Genomic DNA, 21805 nt, shown 5'->3' with positions numbered 1-21805 from the left:
AAAAAACTCTGTAACTAAAAGATGGCTCTTGTGGCATAAAATGTTTTAACTCTTTTGAATGCACCATCTAACTGCCTGTTTTTAGACAAAGTTGTTCTCAATCTTTCTGATGAATGCAACGTTGTCTAGTTTGGTGACAATGAATTGCAGGTTTGATATTGTTCATGTGTTTGGGGGGGGGGGGGTTATGAATTCAAACCTCAATTTAATAACGCTGCCTCATTTATATTGCCTTGCAGGGCGGAAGTCATTCTAGGAACCATCATCAAGAAGAAATGCTGGAGGTAATGATGACATAAATGTGTGTGATGGCTTTTCATCACTTTTGTTGTGAGACAGAAAGATGGCGGAGGACGATGTGTGTGTGCGTTAGAAGAGGCAGCGAGATAAGTGTGTGTGAGGCATGTAGGCAAAGAGAATGGGAATGAGAGATCTTTTTTTGTTCCCTTTGTTGTGTGCAGACGCATGTGTTGGTGTTGTGAGTGCGTGAAAGAGACAGACATGTTTGATAAAGTGAAAAATAGTAAGTGATGCTGAGATCGGCACTATGATATCTGCCTCCTCAGGGTTTGTTTATATTGCTTCAATCAGACCACATTTCTTATTTTCAGTAATTTGTGTATTTTTGCACACACACTTGCACACATTGCATCACAGTACAGCAGCTTTAAACAGTTACTGTATAAAAGTCTGCCTGCAGGCACTTTCAGATTCCACAAATCTCAAATATTCCCTTTAAGGAGATATTTAAACATGCTCAGCCTTTTTTTTTAACTTGAATTATTCATCAGCTCTGTAGGAAACAGGGGAGACAGACTTACAGTCACACCAAAGGAAGTAACTCATAGTAATAGGAAGTACCTGATGGAGCCTCTCCATGATATGTCAGTATAAAGCAGCTGTAAAGTACGAACAGTGAGTTGCTTGTCTTTTCTCACCATGTTATCACTCGTTAAGCTTGGGACAACGAGCTGAAACCTACAAAGACTGGACACAGCACACATGCAGATTGTTGCTACCAACCTGCTCAGATTTTTTTTAGTCTTTGACAGGCAAGAACAAGGTTAAACCTTATGACTGACTACCCCATACCAAAACAAACAGACAGCGACCAGCAGTTTGCAATGATTTGCTTGCCATTCTTCTTCTTTTGTTTATTTACTGGTATGTGTTTTGATGAGAACGACTGGCAGCAGCTGGATCTGAAGACTTAAAAAAAGAGTCTTAGGGTGTTTTCACACTTGGTCCTTTTCAGCCCTCTAAGTGGACTCAGAGCGGTGACTCAGCATTTTTGGGCATATGTGAACACTCCAAGAGAACTCAGACCCCTGGTGGGGATCACTTAACCTGTGCATTGTGAACACAAAGCGCTCCAGCTTTGCTTTGCTTTTTGCCAGTGTATTTAGCCCTCTAGATCACATGCTATTGCACTGGAACGCTTGAAAAAACAGACGAAACCATGTTGGTCTGTAACTCTTGCAAGGAAGCAGGCAAGGAGTAGTTTGGTCCACGGAAGATACTGCACGTCTCCAGATGTAGAATGTAGAATACATCAAGTGGCAACAGTCTACAGCACAGAAACACTAAGGTTTTCCTCCAAGTTTTAAGTTAATCAGAAAGCGAGGGGCTTAATAACTGCACTGTAGTGCCACGTCAAAGTAATCACAACACTATGTCAATATATATCATATATAGTGTGAGCAGACAGAGGACTGAGACCTCACCAGAGCTGAAGTTAACCAGAAAGAGAACCGAGTCGACTTTTAAATCAGGGGTGTTTTTTCACAGTTGGTCCTTTTCGGACTCAGAGCAGTGACTCAGTATTTTTTGCACAAATGTGAACACTCCAAGAGAACTCCTCCAATGTTAAGTTCATTACGCACATCAAGGTAAAAGTAAAACTACATCAATATATATAATATGCAGGCTATAGTGTGAACAGAAAGAGGACTGAGGCCCCATCAGAGCTGAGGTGGACCAGAGAGAGAACTGAGTCCTCTTTCAAATGAACTGACAATGTGAACGCAAGAAGAATTGAGTTCCCTTTCTGTTGGTCCACCTTTTGGTGCACTTTAAAGGACTGAGTTCGGTTGATTTAAAAAGGACTAAATGTGAAAACACCCAAAATGAAAATGTGATCACAAAAAGAATTGAGTCCCTTTTCTGTTGGTCCACTTTTTGGTGCACTTTAAGAGGGCTGAGTTCAGTTTGTTTGAAAAGGACTATTTGTGAAAACACCCGTAATATAACACACACATTATGTTTTTATCTGCAGACTGTCAACATGAGCTGACCCAGACAGCAGCAGACCCAGCTTGGTCCAATCATGCCCAAATCATGTTCATAATTGTCTCAACAGTCGTAATGTGTGTCCCCGCCTTCAGTGTCATGTGCTGACTACATTACACCAGTAGGCGTTTGATGCTGGCGCAGTAAAGACATAATGAACCTGACATTTCAGTGTCTGGGTGTCGTCATGAGTTAAGGGTGGAGACGGCAGACGGCACTGAGGGATGGTGGTCCACTTTTTACATATTTTAGGGGAAAGTAATATGGATAATATAACACATCTTTTAGTGCTGCTTTTATTTGAATATTTTCATATTTTGTTACATACACAGCATGAATTGATTCGTCACATGTGACTCAAGTTGCTATGTGAAACTTTGAAAATCATTTCGCAACTCTGTAAATGCCACTTGATGAAAAATGTTGACTTTATCCTTTAATCCGATGACAACAGAAATAATGTTTGCCAGGTCATCTTTTGTGATGCTGAAGAATATGTGGAGAGGTTCAGTGATTTTAGCAGAGCAGCAGATGTGTAGTGACAGGGTGTCATCAAAATCTCTTGAGCAATATGTGGGAAGCACATTCTCACACATTTGTCCAACACTTTGAGGAAAGTGGGACGTTCGCTCATGTTAAACTGCTTAGGTACTGAATGTACCTCAGTGACAGTGAGAACAAAGAGAGCAGGATCAGCACTGTGGGGGATAAACACATCCATGACGGGACCGCATGTAGTAGCAAGGACACTTGTAGAGCCATGTATGTCTAAATAAGAGAACACACAGAGCGAGTATAATACATGATGTACCTCTCACTCTCTGTATGATTCTCTGCTCTTTCTCAGGCGATCCAGCTTGGTCATCACAACTAAACTCTACTGGGGAGGAAAGTAAGTGGGAAACTCTCTAAACTGTCATTTCCACACTTGACTGTGAATAGATTATAAAGTCTCATTGGGTGTGTTCACATGGACACAAATAACCTGTTTGTGAGGCTTATCCCAGTTATGATCATATTCAGGATATGATGTTTACAGGAGTACAAAGAAATTGGGTTATTCATATCTGCCGTATACATAATAATACTAATAATACTAATTACTGCAGTCCATTTGCGCAGGCGCCTACGATGTTGACAAAAACAGACCGACAATGGGAGATGAGAGCGACAAGAAATATTGAACACAACACTGCACAGTTACTTCCACTTTACAACTTAACTGCTAATCTCTTCTCTGTGCATCCACCATCCCTCAACCACAAACTCACACACACACTATGCAGTTGCTCACATAATGTTATTCCTGAACGCAGCTACACTACTCTTACAACACTGTCTTCACTTCACACGGGCGCCAGTCTGTCACTGTCACTACCACCAGGTAGGACAGGGAGCAGTGAATAAAGATACACAGCCTCTCTCAATACCAAAAGACAAAACTCAATTTTTTCATCACCCAGAAGTGAGAAGCTGTCGCTGCTGACATTGTTGGTTTTTCTGTTACTTTACTCAGCTGAAGCTGCACCTGCACAGGTAGTAGGCCGCCTTTAACAGCCAGGAAAAGGTGTATAAACGCAACTGTATCCCAGTTTTCTTTTTGAGTACTCCAGCTAGCATACAGTAATAGGGTTTCTCATAGATGGGGTATGGGCTTTTCCAGGATTCTGAAATGGTGTATGGTATTTACATAAACAGGACACTCCAAAAGCCTGATCATAAATGAGTTATTCATGTCCATGTAACTGCACTGACAGAGATCAAGATCTGTGCAACAAAAGACACCTGAGAACAAATTACAAACATACAACATCACATAAAGATAACTCAGTCACACAAAGCAGTCATCACACACAGACTTATGAGATTTATGTCCACCAGAGGAGAAGAGTTTACCAAAAAAAAGTTTTAGTTACCCCCCAAAAAATGTAAAACTAATTTGTTTCAAATCATAGAGACAGAGCACATTTAAGTCCCGCCCCCACCTGAGGGGAAAACAAGTCATCGCACACCACTGACTTTATATTTCGTGAAGGTGCCTTCTTGTCACTTACGTCTGCTAACAAACAGAAAAATACCTAAAAGCTGCTTTGTGGTGGGATGCACAACCAACATGGTAAAAATTCATAACTAAGCTTGTACAAACTGCCAAACTGAGCTTTTAAGCAGTAAGATGTGAGGCATCAGCAGGGATATACAGCAAAACTGTAGGATCCTGACTCAGTATGCCTACATGCAGTAAGCGTTTTGCTTGCCGTGAAGGTTGAAGCTAACTAAGCTGTGTAAGGCCTGGTTTTGATCTTTGTTAGCTTAAATGATGATCTTACCTGGTGATTCGATCAAATAGTATGCCGCTACTGGCCGTTCAGTGGGATTATGACTCTAAGATAAGCAAGGTATGGAGAGGGGACACTGAGATAGACCAACACTATTAAGTTTGTCAATGCAACTCTTCCTCTCTGGTAGACATAAGGCGCTAAAATAATCCTGATATCAATGTTTTTAGTGAGCTACAGCCATTTTGTGAGTGCCTCGGCCCTTAGTTGCAAATTGTGGTGTAAGTTTTCCCCCAGGAGTATCTGTCATGGATACCCTGATAATTTACATTTAAAGGTTATGTCCTCATATCTCCTGTGACATTCAGCACGTACCATCTGTAGGTTTGTTTCACAGACATTATTGGTAGATCCCCCCCAACACTTAAGTTTTTCTCTGTTACAACCTGAGCAACATCATGTCACATACAATAACCAGTCCAGGATGAACCAGTTCCTCTTCAGAGGATGGAGAAAGAGAGAGAGGGGATAAGAAATCTGTTTCATAACACATACACACACACACACGCACACACATACTCACACTCCTTGGCAGAGACTGTCCCAACTGGTTCCTGTGATAAGGATGAAGGTATTCTCTCCAATCCACAGCACTCCTTCATCCCTGTGAGGAAGATTCAGCCCTCCACCTGTCTCCTCCAGAGTCTGGATGTATAATGATTCTGAAAAGTTGAAAGCGTGCTGACCCATTTACAGAAAACAGCACGAGTCGCACATTCTCGTGTCATGCCCCCTTAAATGTGATTTAAAATGACTTTTAATGTGCTTGTAAGCTAAATGATTGATGTTTAAAAGTTGATTATGTATCACAAAGTTCGGATAATGTTAGTTATTTAATGCACTGACAGCCACAAACACAGCAACATACAACACACAAGAATAAAGTTGCCCATGCACCCACTCGTGCTGTCTGTTCACTCATTTACATTGTTAGTCGCATGACACTTTGCAAGGAGGAGGTGACAAGAGTACAAAAATAAGAACTAACTGTTATTACAGCCTTGTCTGCGCAGATAAAACGGACACAAAGAGCATTGGCCCAAGATCCAAAAGAAAATGAATGACTGAAAAAGACTGACAGTGCAGCTTACTGTTGGTGTGTGTGTTTGTCCCATCAGAGCAGAGACAGAGAGAGGGCTGTCCAGGAAACACATTATTGAAGGTAAGACGTGCAAGATGAACAAAACAACTTGAACAAACCTGAAATAAAAGTTCTTCACCACCACACAGTGTTTTATTGAATCAATTCAGTCACTCGCTACTGTCTGAGCTTGCATCTCTCTGTCTCTCAGGTCTTAAAGGCTCTCTACAGAGGATGCAGTTGGAGTATGTAGATGTAGTTTTTGCCAACCGCCCTGACAGCAATACTCCCATGGAGGGTGAGTCAGCCAACCAACGTTCAGCTTTACACCTAAGCAACCAAATAAATTGGCAGTAATGATGTCAAGCAAGTGTTTCACTAGAATTTAATGCCTCAGTTTGTGATGTTGATGTTATTTATTCTGGCACTTGTTTTGGCCTTTACTGTTTTGAATAAGTTTCGGGTTTTTAATCAAGCTTAGAGTGAGCTGTGACTTGAGACTTGCTAATTCTAAATTAACTGTGGATGTCTAGTGTGTACACATATTGCTAGTATCTCATAATAAAAATGAGAACATGTATTAAGCAGCATTTTTTAAACCCTTTCAGAACAGTCAACTAGTGAGAAGGGATGTTGATGTGGTTCACTGGCTTCAGGACGACAGTGTACTTGCTAAAGAAATTAGAGAGCGCAAAACAACAAAGTTAAGACGCCCTCAGTGTCTGAACGGTGTGTTTCACAGAGAATAACTGGTGATGTTGGAGCTGTTTTATGCTCATGTTATATAATTAACAAGACTTCTAAGTCCAGTTTTACTCCTGCAAAACTGTGTCCTTCAGTAGAGCTAAAGAGAGGCAGGCACTCCTCTATAAGTCATTATCAAGTTTCTTATTGACATACATATTAGTGGTGTATTGGTTGCACATCAGTTATCATGCATTAATCTTGCACCATAGTGTTCCATGAGTAAAGCCATTAACTGTTTTTTTCTCAATAGCTGATAAATTTGCTTTTGCCCTTGCATTGCTCAGGATTCCTGCTTTCCTTCAACGGGGCTTTTATAATAAATGTAATTAAACTGAACAAGACTTTCTAGATAACTTGATTGGACCTAAATCAAAATGGAAAACTAGAAGCATCTGTACAGCCCAGATGACTCAAATAAAGTGTTTGTAATTCAGATCATACATTCCCCATATTGTAGACTAATATGCTACTGGTAATTATATAAGTCTAACAAAACTGGGTAACACTTTCTTTGAAGACCACATCTATAATACATTATGAAGCCATTCATAGTAAATTATAATGCAATTATAATGCTCAATGACTGCACTCATAAACACACATGATGCTTCCTGATGCACTATATCAACAGTCATAAAACACTATAGATGTGACTTACAATGAATTGTAAGTGTCTCATGGATGCTTTTGACTAATTATAAACTAGAGGTCGACTGATGGGGCTTATGATGCATTATGAATACCAATACTCACCTAGACACACCTCAACAATCAACTGTAGGAAGGACTCTGCAATAATAGTCCGTGCAGTATCATCAGTTATCACTGCATGTGTTAAATGAAGCACATATTGATGCAGCTATAATAATGCATGCTTCATTGTAACGTTTCAGTGTTGGTGTTAAGTAAAGTGTGATCCCAGACTAAGCCTCAATGAAACGGCACATTTGGGAAAAGAGTACCTCACCCGGTATGGGGACACCAGGGCCCCCCTCTGGAGCCAGACCTCGGTGAGGAGCTCACCAGCAAGCATCTGGTGGCCAAGCCTTGGTCCATGGGACCCGGTTGGGCTCAGCCCAAATGAATGACATGAAACCCCTCCTCCCATAGGTCCACCACCCGTAGGGACTGCCATCAGGGCCGGGTGCATTGTGTGCCACGAAGCAGGGGCAGGGACCCAGGTGTGCTGACCTCTGGTGGCCACAACTGGCTCTTGAGATGTGAAACGCCACCTTGCAAAGAAGCCGTAGCTGGTGCAGGAGGTGGAGTGGTACCAACTAGATATAGCTGGGCTCACCTCTACGTGCATCGCCAGTTCTTGAACCAAACTCCTGGAAAGGGGCTAGACTCTCGCCTTTTCTGGAGTTACCCAGGGTGAGAGGTGCTGAGCGGGTGTGGGGATACTCAGAGGCACCACTCTGTTGGAGTTCTCCCTGGGGAACGAGAGGATTGCCTCGATGCGACGGCAAGCCGCTGAGAACCCCATCAATCAGCCTTTAGTTTATAACTAATTAAGAGCATCCATAAGACACTTGACCCTTATAATTCAAATTTATAAAATTATAATTCATTCTAAATGCCCTAATAGCGCATCATAGACGTGGTCTTCATAGAAAGTGTTGCCCAAAATTGTGATATTGTGGAAATTCTGTTTTCCTGATGAAGTATAGCAGTATAGAATATTGTGCATTCACACACACACATACACACACCTTGATTTTACACTTTTTCTCCTGCTTCTTTATTGATTTCCGCTGTCCTGCAAACTCAGCTGACTTTCCCCCACCATCTGCACTCGCTATTCATTTCCTTTTTAATTCCTTCAACTGTTATTGCTCTTCCGTCCTCAAACTTGTTTTTCACTCCCTCTTCCTCTCTCTTGTTATATTGGTCGGAAATTGAGGCAAGTAGCATTTAAATGTGAGCGCAGTGTGAACAATCACAGCGTGTTGCTGGAGCTGGATGGTAGGCGGGCAGTTAGAGGGATGGAGAGGAAGGCAGGCGAACAAGAGAGAGGAAAGAGACTGTTTACTTTGCTTAATACTGTGTTATTTCCAACGACAGGATGGTATTTAGTAAGGCATCTGTGATTCAGATTGTTAATTATTATTTCAAAATGAAGGGAGAATGAAAAGTCTTTTTAGGTCTTCCTGATTATACGCTCCTGTAGATGTATTCTGCAACTTCTCCTCCTCCTTGGTGACTTTGTCGCCAACCTTTTTTCTTCACTGTCGATGTTTTCTTTGACCTTCTTACCCCTCATATGCTGTCGTCTTGCCAAGAGTCATTTATGCAGAGTGAAATACAAGAGTCGTGCCACATTCAAGGACTGCTGTATAATTGGAGTGAGTGCAGGGTGATGATGAATAACCTTAATGACAGTCCTAATCTGAGTTTTTGTTGGCTCGTGCAGTCAGCAGTGTTGGAGCTAATTGCGTCATTAAAAATGCAGTGGCTTGAGTGTGATCAGAGAGGCTCCAGTATGTGAGCTTGTTAGTTTGTCCCTAGAGTTGTTAGGGACGGGTGATGAGACATCAGCAGGTAAGAGAGACTCGAGGAGGTGGGTGGCCTCTAAGGAGTTGTTTTTTTTCCTTCATCAGTTCGTTAAGGCCACCTTTTATCTCAGATTTTGCCTTTTAATTTCCTTACTCTTGTTTCTTTGCTGTTTTTGAGTCCTGAGTGCATCAGCAAACCCACTAATGCATGCATTCTCATTGTTTCTGTTCCACTTTTCCTTTCAGGGTTTTTTTTTTTTTTTTTTTTTTTTGTTACTGTTTTTTGGTTGGTTTTCTGGGTTTCATCCATCTCTCTGCCTTTGGCGTTGTCTCCTCATGAGGCTTGGCTGTTGTCGATTCATGTTGCCCGCCTCTGGGCAAGTCACTTCTGATCTTCTTATCCTCATCCTCGGTAGAAAAAAAAAAGAAATAAAGGAAGCAATAGCATTTTCTCTATCACTTTATCTTTCAGTGCCACCTTTGTTTTTTGCCTGTCATATGTGGATTACATACAAAACGTGCGATCCTGTGATGTGGTTTGTTATTTTGAAGATTTCTTGTAGTTAATTTCAATGAAGTGGTTTTAATTCCACCTGCTGAATAAAACTAATGTCCCCTGGTGACATTTTTTAGATAAACAACTGACAAATTGATTTTAATTTTAGATAAACATAAAAGTCTCTCCTACGTCTCTTCTTACTCATTAAGCTTTCATTAACTCTATTACATTTTAAAGTTTACTCTACTGAGTTAATTAAGGCTTTACTGTATACATTGAATTTTCATTAATCCTAAACAGCTGCTTCAAGAAAAGAGGAAAACATGCTGAGAAATATTTTAGGTTTCTGCTGTGTCTCCTCAGAGTCTCGGGAACTTAGCCTAAAAGACTCAACCGTTTTGCTGCATGAATTTTGAATGTGTTTAAAGTCGATCCAGCAGGGATGGATGTGTTTTGTTTGCTTGGAGTGCAGAGCTGAAGGTGGAGCGTAAACTGGCAGAGGGCCGTTTCAGGATGAATGTTACCGCTTTTTCGAAGACATACTGGTGTTACTGTCTGTTACTAGTGCTACATGGTGGAATCAATGAGTGGTTCACTGTCGATCTGACTGACTGATGTGATGCTGGCGTGTGTATATCTCTGCAGAGATTGTTCGGGCCATGACCTATGTGATCAACCAAGGCATGGCGATGTACTGGGGGACATCTCGGTGGACGGCCATGGAGATTATGGTAAGTAGAAAACAGCTTTTAGTGTCATTTCTGGGTTGGAGAAGTGTGTTTTGCAGTAAAAAAAGAATGAGTATATTCAAGTGGATCATTTGGTAAACGTTTTCTACAAGTCTCACAGCAGACACATCCCTGGGCACTTGATACTATTACTTAGGGATGACACTCGTCAAGGGCTTCCAGGGCTTGGCTGCCCATACATATATCACCAGAGAGAGTGTGTTCGGCTGCCAGGCTAAAGGGAAGGGATGTAGGCCAACCTGTTGCCTTGTTGTCCTGGCACTGATCTATGGCCATCACCTGGTCAGCTCACTCTCCATGATCCGACACTGCTTCGCTTCGGTACTTTATTGACAGTATATTTATAGACATTAAACATGGGGACAATAAGTCGAGACAAAACTGGCACTCAGATGGTGCTTCTCAAAGTCAAGCAAGGATCCTTAAATGGCTGAATTTCAAGGAGGCTACATAAATGAATCCCATCAAAGGACTGTTCCAGTTTCAAGGATCCTTCAGACTCCAACGAGGACTGAATCTTTCTTTCAGAGAATTTTAAAGGATGCATGTGTGTATCCTCAGTGGGGATGAAGTATCCACAATTCTTGGTGTACGATTTGCCGGAATCGAAGTCAGGGCCTTTTCAATGATGCACACTTGGGCCCTCGCTAGCATGTTCCAATGTGTGTTCACCAATGGCTAGGAAGGAGTCTTACCTAGCCTCTGTAGGACCTGACATGGAAAGATGCATCCTACCAAGGAAGCATCATTGACTTGAAGAAGCACCAACAAACATCTCTCATCAAATGCGGTCCCACACCTGATCCGAATCCTATCTCTTTATTACTTTAGCACACCCCCGTCAAACTAACAGAGGTTCTACAACTAGGTAAGCCCATCCCACCTAGCCTGACAACCATGCAGGACAGTCAATAGGGAGTTCGTGTGCCACACATAATCACCAAAAGGACAGTGTGCTGTGGCAATAAGTAATAAAGGTAGGTCTTGGACCCTAGCTAAACAAAGTTTCTTGAGAGCACATAGGGAGCAGAATAAGTGTTAACTTCAATTAAAGTTTAAATTAACACTGTTGAGATGCTGTACTGCAGCTTTAAACTCAGCTCAGCTCATCAGAAGTAAATAATGGAATACAGTGTTAGTGATTCAGTTTCATGCTGCTGGCAAATTAGATTTTGTATCCATCTAGAATAACAGAAGGTAGAAGAATCCAAAGAATACACTCTCAAGAAGCTGAAGAAACACTTGTTATTTTCTATAACTTGACATCTTTAGGACCCATTTCTAGCAGCTCATTATCATCTCCTTGGACTCATTGCTCATGCATAGTCATGATCGTGAACGAGTAATGAAAGGAAGGACGCAATGGAAAATTGGCCTGTGTGAAAGTTTGAGGAAACAGGTTTTTCTGGGAAGTGTTCCCACAGAGGCCCAGCTGTTTCCTTCATTGTTGTTTCCCCTTCCTGTCAGAAACAATCTCCCTCCCGTTTCAACTCTTGCCACAGTTATGAATATATACGTGGAGTATGAAGCCACAGCACAGAATGATCACATGCCTTAAGTGACATTCAAGGACCTAACACCCATACTCTCCTTTCTCTGGTGTCTTTCTCACCCTCTCCCTCCCCCTCTGAGCACAGCGAGATGTGTTGACACCCTCTCTCTGTGATCATGGCGCAAAGGAGCAGATATCTTTGTAGAACACAAGCCCAGATGAAAGCCGTGTAATTTAGATAGCATCCATAATGAAGGGGGGGGTAAACACGCCTTCTCAGTCTATGTGACAAGGCAGCGGTACAGTATACACACAAACACACACACACACACACACACACACACACACACAGAGTTCCTCGCATGGCCGCACACACAGGCTTGAGGCGCATGTCATGGGGTTGCAGAACAGAAGGGCAACATGTAATTTGTAAGTTGAGTGATGGCACTGACATTATGCTTGCGTTACGCTGAACAGATTCCCCCTTCGTTTACTCCTCTCTCATCCTGACATGTGTTCCACAGCAGGAGACCTACAAAGTGAAAAAAGTAGGGAATGTTTAAAGAGGCAACAAGCCAAACACATTTGTGTGTGTTTCCTCTGGCATGTGTTTCTTGAAGGACACATGGAGACACAGATAAGAATGTATAGAGCGGAATTTGAATATGATGCCTCGGAGAGTTATGATATGGAATATTGATTGGGTGACTTACTGTGAGCCCTGCATTTGAATTTGTGCCACGCTCCCACAAGCTGATTACCCCCTCTCTCTCATCTCTTCCCTGGGTTTAACCCATCACCATCTGTGGCTCCTAACTGTTGCTCCTACCCACCATCATCCCATTTATTCTTCTACTCTCAGTGAAAACAAAACAAACGTGCTAATGCAGCATTACAGTAAACGCTGCATAACAGGATGCTGCCGCAGCGAGATGCGACATCATAACAACCATTCATTAATTCTCACCCCTTTTCTCTGCCCTCCTTTTTTTTTATCTCTAGGAGGCGTATTCGGTGGCAAGACAGTTTAATCTGATCCCTCCAGTGTGTGAGCAGGCGGAGTATCATCTCTTCCAGAGGGAGAAAGTAGAAGTGCAACTTCCTGAACTTTACCACAAGATAGGCAAGTGTTCTGTGTGTGTGTGTGTGTGTTCTGTACTATTATGGTGAATTAGTCAATCAGTGCCTCATGATGAAATGACAAGTTCACACAAACATCCTATGGTGAGAGTATTCTTGCACTGTTTGTCACAGATGAGTAAAATTAAGGAATTAATTAAACTGATAACTAATCCTTCATTCTCTGTTGCTCATTCCCTCTGTGTTTTAATCACTTTGTCTTTTTGCATCTTTTCATACATTCTCACTTTCCTGGCACTGTTCTCGCACATTTTTTCACGCCTCTTCCTTCAATGCATCTTAATAAAACTCCTCCTGTTTGACTCCCTATATTGGTCTCCATGGTGACAGGAGTTGGGGCGATGACGTGGTCACCGCTGGCATGTGGCATCATCACAGGGAAATATGAAAATGGCATTCCTGAATCTTCCAGGGCCTCCATGAAGGTAAGCAAAGTTAACTTGATTGTGGTTTTGTTTTTCTGGCTGTATAACACACGCTCTGCTCCCAAAATAGAATGACCATGTGATTTGAAGTGAAAGCTTTAATCCTTAACAGACTCAATCGGTGCTAGCTAAGATCGTACCAAACTCGATAGCTTTGTGTAACCTAGTTAAAGTCAGATATCACCTGGATATTTTCCATCTCATTTCATAGTTCATGCTTTGGCATGGACCTCATAGTTTTATCTACAATCACCTCAGACCAGGCTGTTGTTTTTATCTCCAGTCCTCCTGCACCTGCTGCTGGCTGTCACAGCCAACTTCTGTTAAAGAGACAGTTCATCCCAAAACCAAAAATACATATTTTCCCTCTTACCTGTAGAGCTGTTCATCAGTCTGGATTGTTTTTGGTGTGAGTTGCCGAGTGTTAGAGATATCAGCCGTAGAGATGTCTGCCTTCTCTCAAATATAAACAGAACTAGATGGCGCTCAGCTTGTGGTGCTCAAAGCGCCAAAAAAAATAATTTGAAAAACTCAACAGCAATGTCTTTCCAGAAATCATGACTCAGTTACTCAGGATAATCCACAGGCCTTGTTGTGAGAAATTTCACATAGAACTTTTTTCTTTCTACCAAACTACACCCACCAACCGTATCACCGCACAGAAGGAAATGTTGCAGACACACACTGCTGAGTTTGAAAACCTGCAGGTGTAGTTCTTGAGGCATTGAAATGTGTTTGCACATCCTCTTAAACATGCAACCAAAAGATTGTGGCTTCAATATATTTTTTATCACTTAATTGTTTGGTAAATCGGTTACACTGGCTACGTTTACATGCACAAAATAGTCCTGTATTTGCCTTTATTCTGAAAAAGACAATATTACTACTTAACTGGTTCCAAGGCTAATTGAAATAAATATTCCACTAATATTCTCATTTACATGCAGCCATGTATATTCCAATTAGCCATCTGTCATTTTATTTCTTTGCATTAAAATAGGATTTTAGGACTTTACTCTCTTCAGCCAACTTCCTGAAAGTTTGCTGTTACGATATTTGCGCATATTTTAAAACCTGTTGATATTCAAGTCTTTAATCATATTTACAAGTAGGTGTGTTTCTTCCTCAGACCAGAAATGTGGGCTTTTCCTTTGGGCATGCATCTCTACAGTAGCCTTGCAAACTTTTGGCGAACTGGGTTGTATACAACATATCTGTGACAATGCACAGAGCCGACCATATACAGACAAGAGGCCATGTGTTGCAATCTGCGGTAAAAAGTTGAGACGCATATTCCGAATGCGCTGTATACATGTCCAAATAATGCTATTAAAACCCAAAAAATACCAGCATACCCCACATGTCTTAATCCGGAAATGCTCATTTCGAAAAAATAAATAATTTGGAAAACCCAAATGGAATATGCTGTTTACATGACCATATCAAGTTCAGAATATTGTCATATTCAGAATAATTAGTGTGTATACATACCCACTTGTGGTTCCCAGCCTTTGTCGGGTCCATATCATTAGTCCGACCTCTCATTGGTCCGACATCCCATTAGTCCGACGTCCCGTTGTTCCGATATGTGATTATACTAGGCTATACTGTATTTGTGTATCATAGAGGATCAGCAAATGCAACAAAAGTAGGCTACTGGTCGAGATACGTCATAGAGAGAAGAGAGTGAAACACCATAACCTCCTGTTATTAACTCTGGGGTCGGGGTTGTGTGGGGAGCTTTCCGCGGTGCTGAACGGCTCCCGGCGGCTCCGCGACCGGCTCTGGGTCAGCTGGGAAAGGCTTAAGGCGAAGCAGGCTCACAGCTTATGTGTTTGCCACTTTCTTTTTCATTTTAACCCACACCATGATCTTTTCCTAACCCTAACCAAGTGGTTTTTGTGCCTAAACCTAACCAGACCTTAACCACAGGGCATCATGATGATTTCGAAACAACGGGACTTCTGAACAATGGGTTTAATATGGTCGGAACAATGGGATGTCGGACCAATGGGCTGTCGGACCAATGCGCAGTTCCCGCCTTTGTCTACTCATGACCCTATGTTGCAGGTTATGGCCTCAGGTTGGTCCTGAGTTATGAGAAGTTTTCTCCCTCAGACTGTTTACTTTGAAGGATTATTAGAAGCCTGAAGAGTGTCAAGTATTGTCAAGAAAATTAACAAGCAGAAGTTTGTGCCATACTTTAATATCTATTTCAAATCCCCAAAACTTATTTTCTTAAAACAAGTGGAAAATCTGCAGGTACTGTGAAAATTGTTTATAGAAATATGTCTCTGTATCTTGAGCCAAGAAAGAAGAGACAGGCACCAGCTTGCTTTAAAAAAGCTTCAAACAAATAAATTTACATTGGAAAAGGAAGAAATATTCTCACTACATTGGCAGATTTTTTTCATTTGCTTTAAGAACACAAGACTTTGAAGACTGAAGTTACAAGCACAAATGACTTGGTAAGAAGATTTTAACAGTGATCTTGTGTCCAATATATCAATATATCCTAGGGACCCCTTTGGGGATCCCAACCCCCCATGATATGAGACACAAACAGATGGGCCAGAATCCCTGTGGAGGACTTCCAACACCTTTTTGATTGTACGCCATGATCATTCAACACATTAGGCAGATGTCTCTGATGCTTAGAATAGTTAGTAAAGTTACTCTGCATATGATTCTGACTTTTCTCTGATCTGTTACTTCTCTACCCCTTTTCTTTTCTGTAATTAAATATTTTCATACATGCTTTATCCTATTTTATGTCTCTGTCTGTACTTTTTGTTTCTTTGTGTAATCTAATTTTCTCATACCTTTCGTTTTCCTTCCTTCTCCTCTCTCCTGCCAGTCGTATCAGTGGTTAAAGGAGAAAATAGTAAGTGAGGATGGAAGGAAGCAGCAAGCCAAGCTGAAGGAGCTCAACCACATTGCCGAGAAGCTGGGCTGCACTCTGCCTCAACTGGCTGTGGGTAAGACTTCACCTTCTTATAGCAAAACACTGTGGAAGCAGCCTAAAGCAGGGCTTTGAAAACACAACTGCTCAGGGCTGTCAACCAGGAACCTTTTTTAATGCAAGACGTGACTGAATTCACATCATCCTTTACACAATGTCTGCGTTTGCTCATTGTTTGTCTCAATTTGATTTTCCCTCCAGCGCCCCACCGACACACAAACACGCAGACTTTTCAAATGCGTTGGTGCATTCAACTGCTTTATTGTGCGCCGATAAAATATCTGAGCTGCCTGGAAGGTAGAAGCAAATACATTTGAAAGTCTGTGGCGTACTTTGGAAGAATGACTGGCAGTAATGGGAGGTTTAAGATTGGTGGTAAATGGACTAAAACAAACAAAAGCCTTGGGTTTGCACATTGTGATAAATTGTCACGAACACCCAGGAAGAGCAAATAGAGGACAAGACTACAAGCTCAGTTTTGTTTGTGGTCTGTTTGAAGACAATACTAAGCAGGAGTGCGCCATCAAGTGGGCTCTGTGTAAACATCAACCTCTCTGTCTCTCTCCAGCGTGGTGTTTAAGAAACGAAGGAGTGAGCTCAGTTCTTCTGGGAACATCCAACCCTGAACAGCTCACTGAGAACCTCGGGGCCATACAGGTGGGAACATGCAGAAACACACGCACACTGCTGTTTTTACTGATGTTTCTCTGCTGTATATACTTCTATCCTTTAGCTCGACTGATTTCTACATCAGAAAGCTTCTCCATTTCTGAATCTCCGTATACAGGCAGGTTTTTATGCCTCTGCACCTGAGATGTATTCCCAGGTTATGTATTTGTTCCATTCTCTTGAAAGTAATACCTCAAGAATGCCTTGAGGGAATTTTTGGCACAGCTGTCCACTTGGACTCAAATATTAGCTGATTTGGGTTTGGTGGTCATAGGTCAAAGGTCAAGGTGACTGTGACCTGTCTGTCTCAGTCATTTAAACACCATATCTCAAGAACACCTTGAGGACATTTCTTCAAATATGATGCAAACGTCCACTGGGACTCAGTGATGGACTGATTAGAATTAAGTGGTCAATGGTCAAGGCTACTGTGACCTTGTGCCCTTTTCATTCTCATGAATGTAACATCTCAAGAAGGCCTTGAGGGACTTTCCTCAAATTTGGCACCAATGTCCACTTGGACTCAAGAATGATTAGAATTTGGTGGTCAAGATCAAAGGTCAAGGCCACTGTGACCCCACAAAGCATGTTTTTGGTCAAAACTCATGAATTAATTCGCTAATTATGACAAAATTTCACATACATGTCTAGGAGGACATAAAGATGAGGTGATGACATTTTATATTAAAAAACGTCAAAGGTCAACTTCTGTGACATCATAATGTTCCGCAAAAACACTTCTGGACATTATTCAGCATCATAACTCAGGAACAGAAGGGACAACATTTGGACAGATACTTAATTGGTGACACGTATCTTGGGTGCCCAACTTGAAACTGTGCTGTTTGTGTAGATCTTCTGTGCTGCCGGGGGAAAGATGTGTGTGAAGCATCCATGGTCTCACACACAGATGTAAACCATAACTGCAACTTAACTGGTTCTCAAAGGCATACAACCATTCTAGTTATTATTTTTTCTCCTTTTGCCTCGCTATATTTCTCACTTACTTCCTACCAAGCATCTTTTTGTTCTGCCTCTTTTGCCCAGGTCCTTCCTAAGATGACGTCTCATGTCGTGTCTGAAATCGACCACATCCTGGGAAACAGGCCGTACAGTAAGAAGGACTACCGCTCTTAGGCCAGGCTGGTGGACTACCGAAAGGTCAGCCTACCTACTCACCTACCAACTAAACTACACTGCTACCATGGGCCCACCGTTCAATGTTTAAGTCCATGGTTCTCTCCTTGGGCCCCACTCAGCTCCAGCGAACTTCAGCCTGGAACAGACAGTCTTGCTAAGCCCAGCATTGTCCTGCTCAGATCAGCTCTACCAAGTTCATCTCAGGTCCAATCCAGCTCAGCCAAGAGACGCTCAACAAACTCAGCTTTTTGCAGCCTTAAACACAACTTAGTCCATCTAAGTGAATCAAAACTTTGTGCCCCCAACCAAGGTGGTAACTCTATCAGCGCTGGTCCATTCAAATATAACTATGCAGAGCTTAGTCCTACCCATAGAGCACTATGTCTCAGTTCAACTCCATCAGGGGCCTCATCAGGAAATTAAATTCATTGAATTGATTTTTCCCCTCACTTCTATAACATGGCAAGAACAATGATACACATACAGACACCCTTACAGTTGGAATTTAAAAAATACAGCATGAAAAGCACTGCAGGAGTATTACAAGTCAAAGTGCCTTGCTCAAGGGCACTTTGATTGCTGAGCGAAACGGTTGTTACTTATTCGCTTTTCCTACCTACATCCTCCCGATGACTCAGACCCTCAGGTCTCAAGCCTTTCCTCTTTAATGTCCAGACTTCCACTCACAGGTAATTTAATTTGAGCACAAAATTCAAACTGAGCACATATTTTATTCATGAGAATCGCTGTACCACTAGCTGAATACATCAATACAAGGACCTCAGACTTATAAATTAGACGTACCTTAGGAAGCAGACATGACGAAGCTTTAGTTGCATGAACACCCCCGGTCAGTTAGTCAGCGCTTTCATTCAATTGCTATGCAGTGCAGCGAACAAAATGGCCAGGTGAGCTCAATACCCTCACCTCTCGTGTCAAGGGTACACGCTCAAGTCGTCGGATAAAGTGTCTTTTCCAATGAAAAGTGAGGTTTGATAAAGATCATATATACTTCTCTGGAAAAAAAAGAAGCTTTACAAACAAGACCTCAACGAACCAATTCCTTATTAGCTTGAATTCGCTTCAGACTACCTACCAAATGTACTCAGCCCTGTATTACGTATAGCACAGAATAGTATTCAGTAGATATTATAGGCTGCAAATCCTGAGTGTATTAACCAACAGGTGCATGTTTCTCCTGCTATAGTGTGCCTCTCTTTACTTTTCTACAAAGCACATAATGAAACAACAGAAAGGAGTCCTGCAAGCTAGTCTCCTGTCCGTGACCGCCTGTGAAGCAAAGGATTGTGGATCAATAGTGTCAGTGGGATGGGGCTCTGTTGGGGGAGAGAGTGAAGCATGTTGCCCTCATGTGGTCTTTTACAGGAACTGCTCCTCTGCTTCAGTAGATTATAGAAGAGAGAAATAATGCTTTGCAAAAAGCGGACTAATTTTCTCTCTGTTTGCATTCATTATGGAGACATTTGACTCCATTTCTGCCTGTGAACTGAACCTTCGTTCCCGATTGCCTCGATGAATCTTGCAGTAAAGGACTTAAGCATATAACAAATCTGCGTGATGAAGGATGACGAACCTCCTGGCTGGTAATGGTTATTATTACAGCAAAAATTGCTTGTTAATGGCACAAGAAGGCAAAGAGGCAAGGTGGGATGTGGCAAAGATTACAGTATAGTACATTATTTATTCTAGAGTAGTAGATATAAATTTATTTTGACATTTTGAGATATTGTTTGGAGAATTATGGGGATGTACATAAAATGTTAAGGCATACCTTGTAACATAAGCAAAACCATGAAGAAGCCTCTCATGCGTATGAGGACTTCACAGTACTGTATGGCTAATATATAAATAAGATGTAAATAGAGTTATTTTATTGCTCCTCTGCAGAGTCACTGCATTAGTCGCAGTGTTCGAGTCACTCTTCATCCCATCATCCTCACAGAAAACATTTCTGGCTCCTGAAGGACATTTCATATAAGTGTTATAAATATTTATAAGGAGTAAGAGTCAATTTTCTTTGTTGCATCGTGAAGTCAGATTAGGAAATCTGTATTAATAATGGCATTATTTAAAGACGGAGCTTCTGTAAGTAATGAGCTTCTGTTTAAACTTAAGCACTGACCTTGAGTCATTATCTCTGAGCAGGTGGCTCAGCTCTCACTGTTCACTTCACCTTCATGCGTTGTTGTTCTGGTTCTTTTTCATCTGGAAAACAAGCCATCACAGAGATCAGCAGAAATGTTGGCCCGGTTCCAGTCAAGTCACTGTCTTGTACTCGGTGTACATTTGTTGACTTGTAGCACAAACACCCTCCAGATTTTAATCAAAGCAAAGTTCAGCACATGTACACTCCTGCCAGAAATTCTGTCACACATATTGGAGCGACGCATCAGTACACAGTGTTTGGCTCATGGTTTATTTTGAGAGGTCTGGCCTTGGATGATGAATAGACTTTCTTATAACTATTTGCATCGACTTGGTGTTACATACAGAGAAGTGTGACCTGACCTCCAGTTTGTCATCACTGAGATGCAAAAGCCAAGCAATTTACTAACAAAATAAAACATCCAGAAACCCAATTTTTCCTTTGCTCTTTTCCCCTAAAACCCCTGGTGGCAAAATGTGTAATGTGTACTAACATGTACTTGTAGTTTGACTGCAAGTCAACGAGCTGCCTGCCAGTTTAAGTCAGTGACTATTTTGGACCGCGGCGTGCCAGTGTGTGTCGAGACTTCTCCACCCGATAGAGTGCCTTGTCTTGAGTCCCTCTACAGGAAAAAATAATCAGGGATGTCTTTCATTACGAGTTGTTAAATGGTGTTCGGATGCTGTCCTGCAAAGTGAGAATTCAACAATGTGTATGCATTTTCTTTTAGTATTAGATTCCCTAATCTATAGTGTGTTTTACCTGTTCCCTGAGAGGACAGAAAACTTTGCGGTCAAACCCTCACTAGTGTTTGTGTAGAGGTAACCTTCAGAAATCCGACTCAAAATTAAGTATACAATTCCTAGAATGTGAGGTAAATGTGATCGTCTTTAATACGGTTTTACCGATGCAGCAGGAATCAGTAGCTTCTCCTTCTACCAACCGTTTGCCTCATGATGCACCTGTTTGTTTTCAGAAGAGTCTTTACCAGTTCAACAGAAGGAAACAAGCAATACATTATTTCCTATGGAGATCAATGAATGGAATTTAATGTATTGATACTTAGATAATTTAGGGAAACTGGCCTAAATATGACAGCATTGCCTGGATGAAAAGTAACAGCCATCTTCAACAAGTTCACACTCTGGGAAACAGGTCTGAAGGCCAAAGTGGAATAAACTATTAACAGTTAAGCTGTGGCTAAATTCTAAACACTAACATATTCAGATAACATAAGTCGTCCTGCAATGTTACACATAATCTTTAATCCAAGATTTCCTGCTCTGATATAAAGCCAGCCTCGATCAGTTCTCATAAACGTGTTGACTGATCTATTCTACAGATGTTGTTTTCTACGACCTGTGTCTACATTTGTGGATGGAAAAGACTTGACATTGAGTTTAGTTCTTTTTTTTGTCTGGTTACGGTGACATACAATCCATCAGTGTATCATTTCTCTCCTGAACAGTGGTTTCTCTGTATATAGTCGATATGAAAGTGTGATTATAAATAAAAGCATTGCCAATGGAAACATCAGTGTCTCTCTTTTCTTCTCTCTACTAGTTAAGTTAAACCTCATGGGTTTCAAACTCACTTAATCTTATTCTGCAACAC

General features: G+C 41.5%; 1 protein-coding gene across 4 annotated transcripts in view; it reads left to right on the top strand.

The window, feature by feature from the left end:
- kcnab1a (potassium voltage-gated channel subfamily A regulatory beta subunit 1a) overlaps nucleotides 1–21722 on the top strand; it is a 165915-nt gene extending 144193 nt beyond the window's left edge. For all 4 annotated transcript variants that reach the window (XM_078167178.1, XM_078167177.1, XM_078167179.1 and 1 more), the window contains exons 5-14: nucleotides 240–284; nucleotides 3137–3181; nucleotides 5744–5787; nucleotides 5918–6004; nucleotides 10093–10178; nucleotides 12691–12811; nucleotides 13159–13253; nucleotides 16111–16231; nucleotides 16784–16872; nucleotides 17932–21722. In XM_078167178.1, coding sequence (XP_078023304.1) covers nucleotides 240–284; nucleotides 3137–3181; nucleotides 5744–5787; nucleotides 5918–6004; nucleotides 10093–10178; nucleotides 12691–12811; nucleotides 13159–13253; nucleotides 16111–16231; nucleotides 16784–16872; nucleotides 17932–18021 — 823 coding nt within the window. In that variant the 3' untranslated portion in view covers nucleotides 18022–21722. The remainder of the gene's footprint in view (nucleotides 1–239; nucleotides 285–3136; nucleotides 3182–5743; nucleotides 5788–5917; nucleotides 6005–10092; nucleotides 10179–12690; nucleotides 12812–13158; nucleotides 13254–16110; nucleotides 16232–16783; nucleotides 16873–17931) is intronic.
- Nucleotides 21723–21805: the final 83 nt, after the last annotated feature.

The sequence above is a fragment of the Epinephelus lanceolatus genome, chromosome 4 (assembly GCF_041903045.1).
Source record: "Epinephelus lanceolatus isolate andai-2023 chromosome 4, ASM4190304v1, whole genome shotgun sequence".
NCBI lineage: Eukaryota > Metazoa > Chordata > Actinopteri > Perciformes > Serranidae > Epinephelus > Epinephelus lanceolatus.
This window is presented reverse-complemented; position numbering and strand designations above follow the sequence as displayed.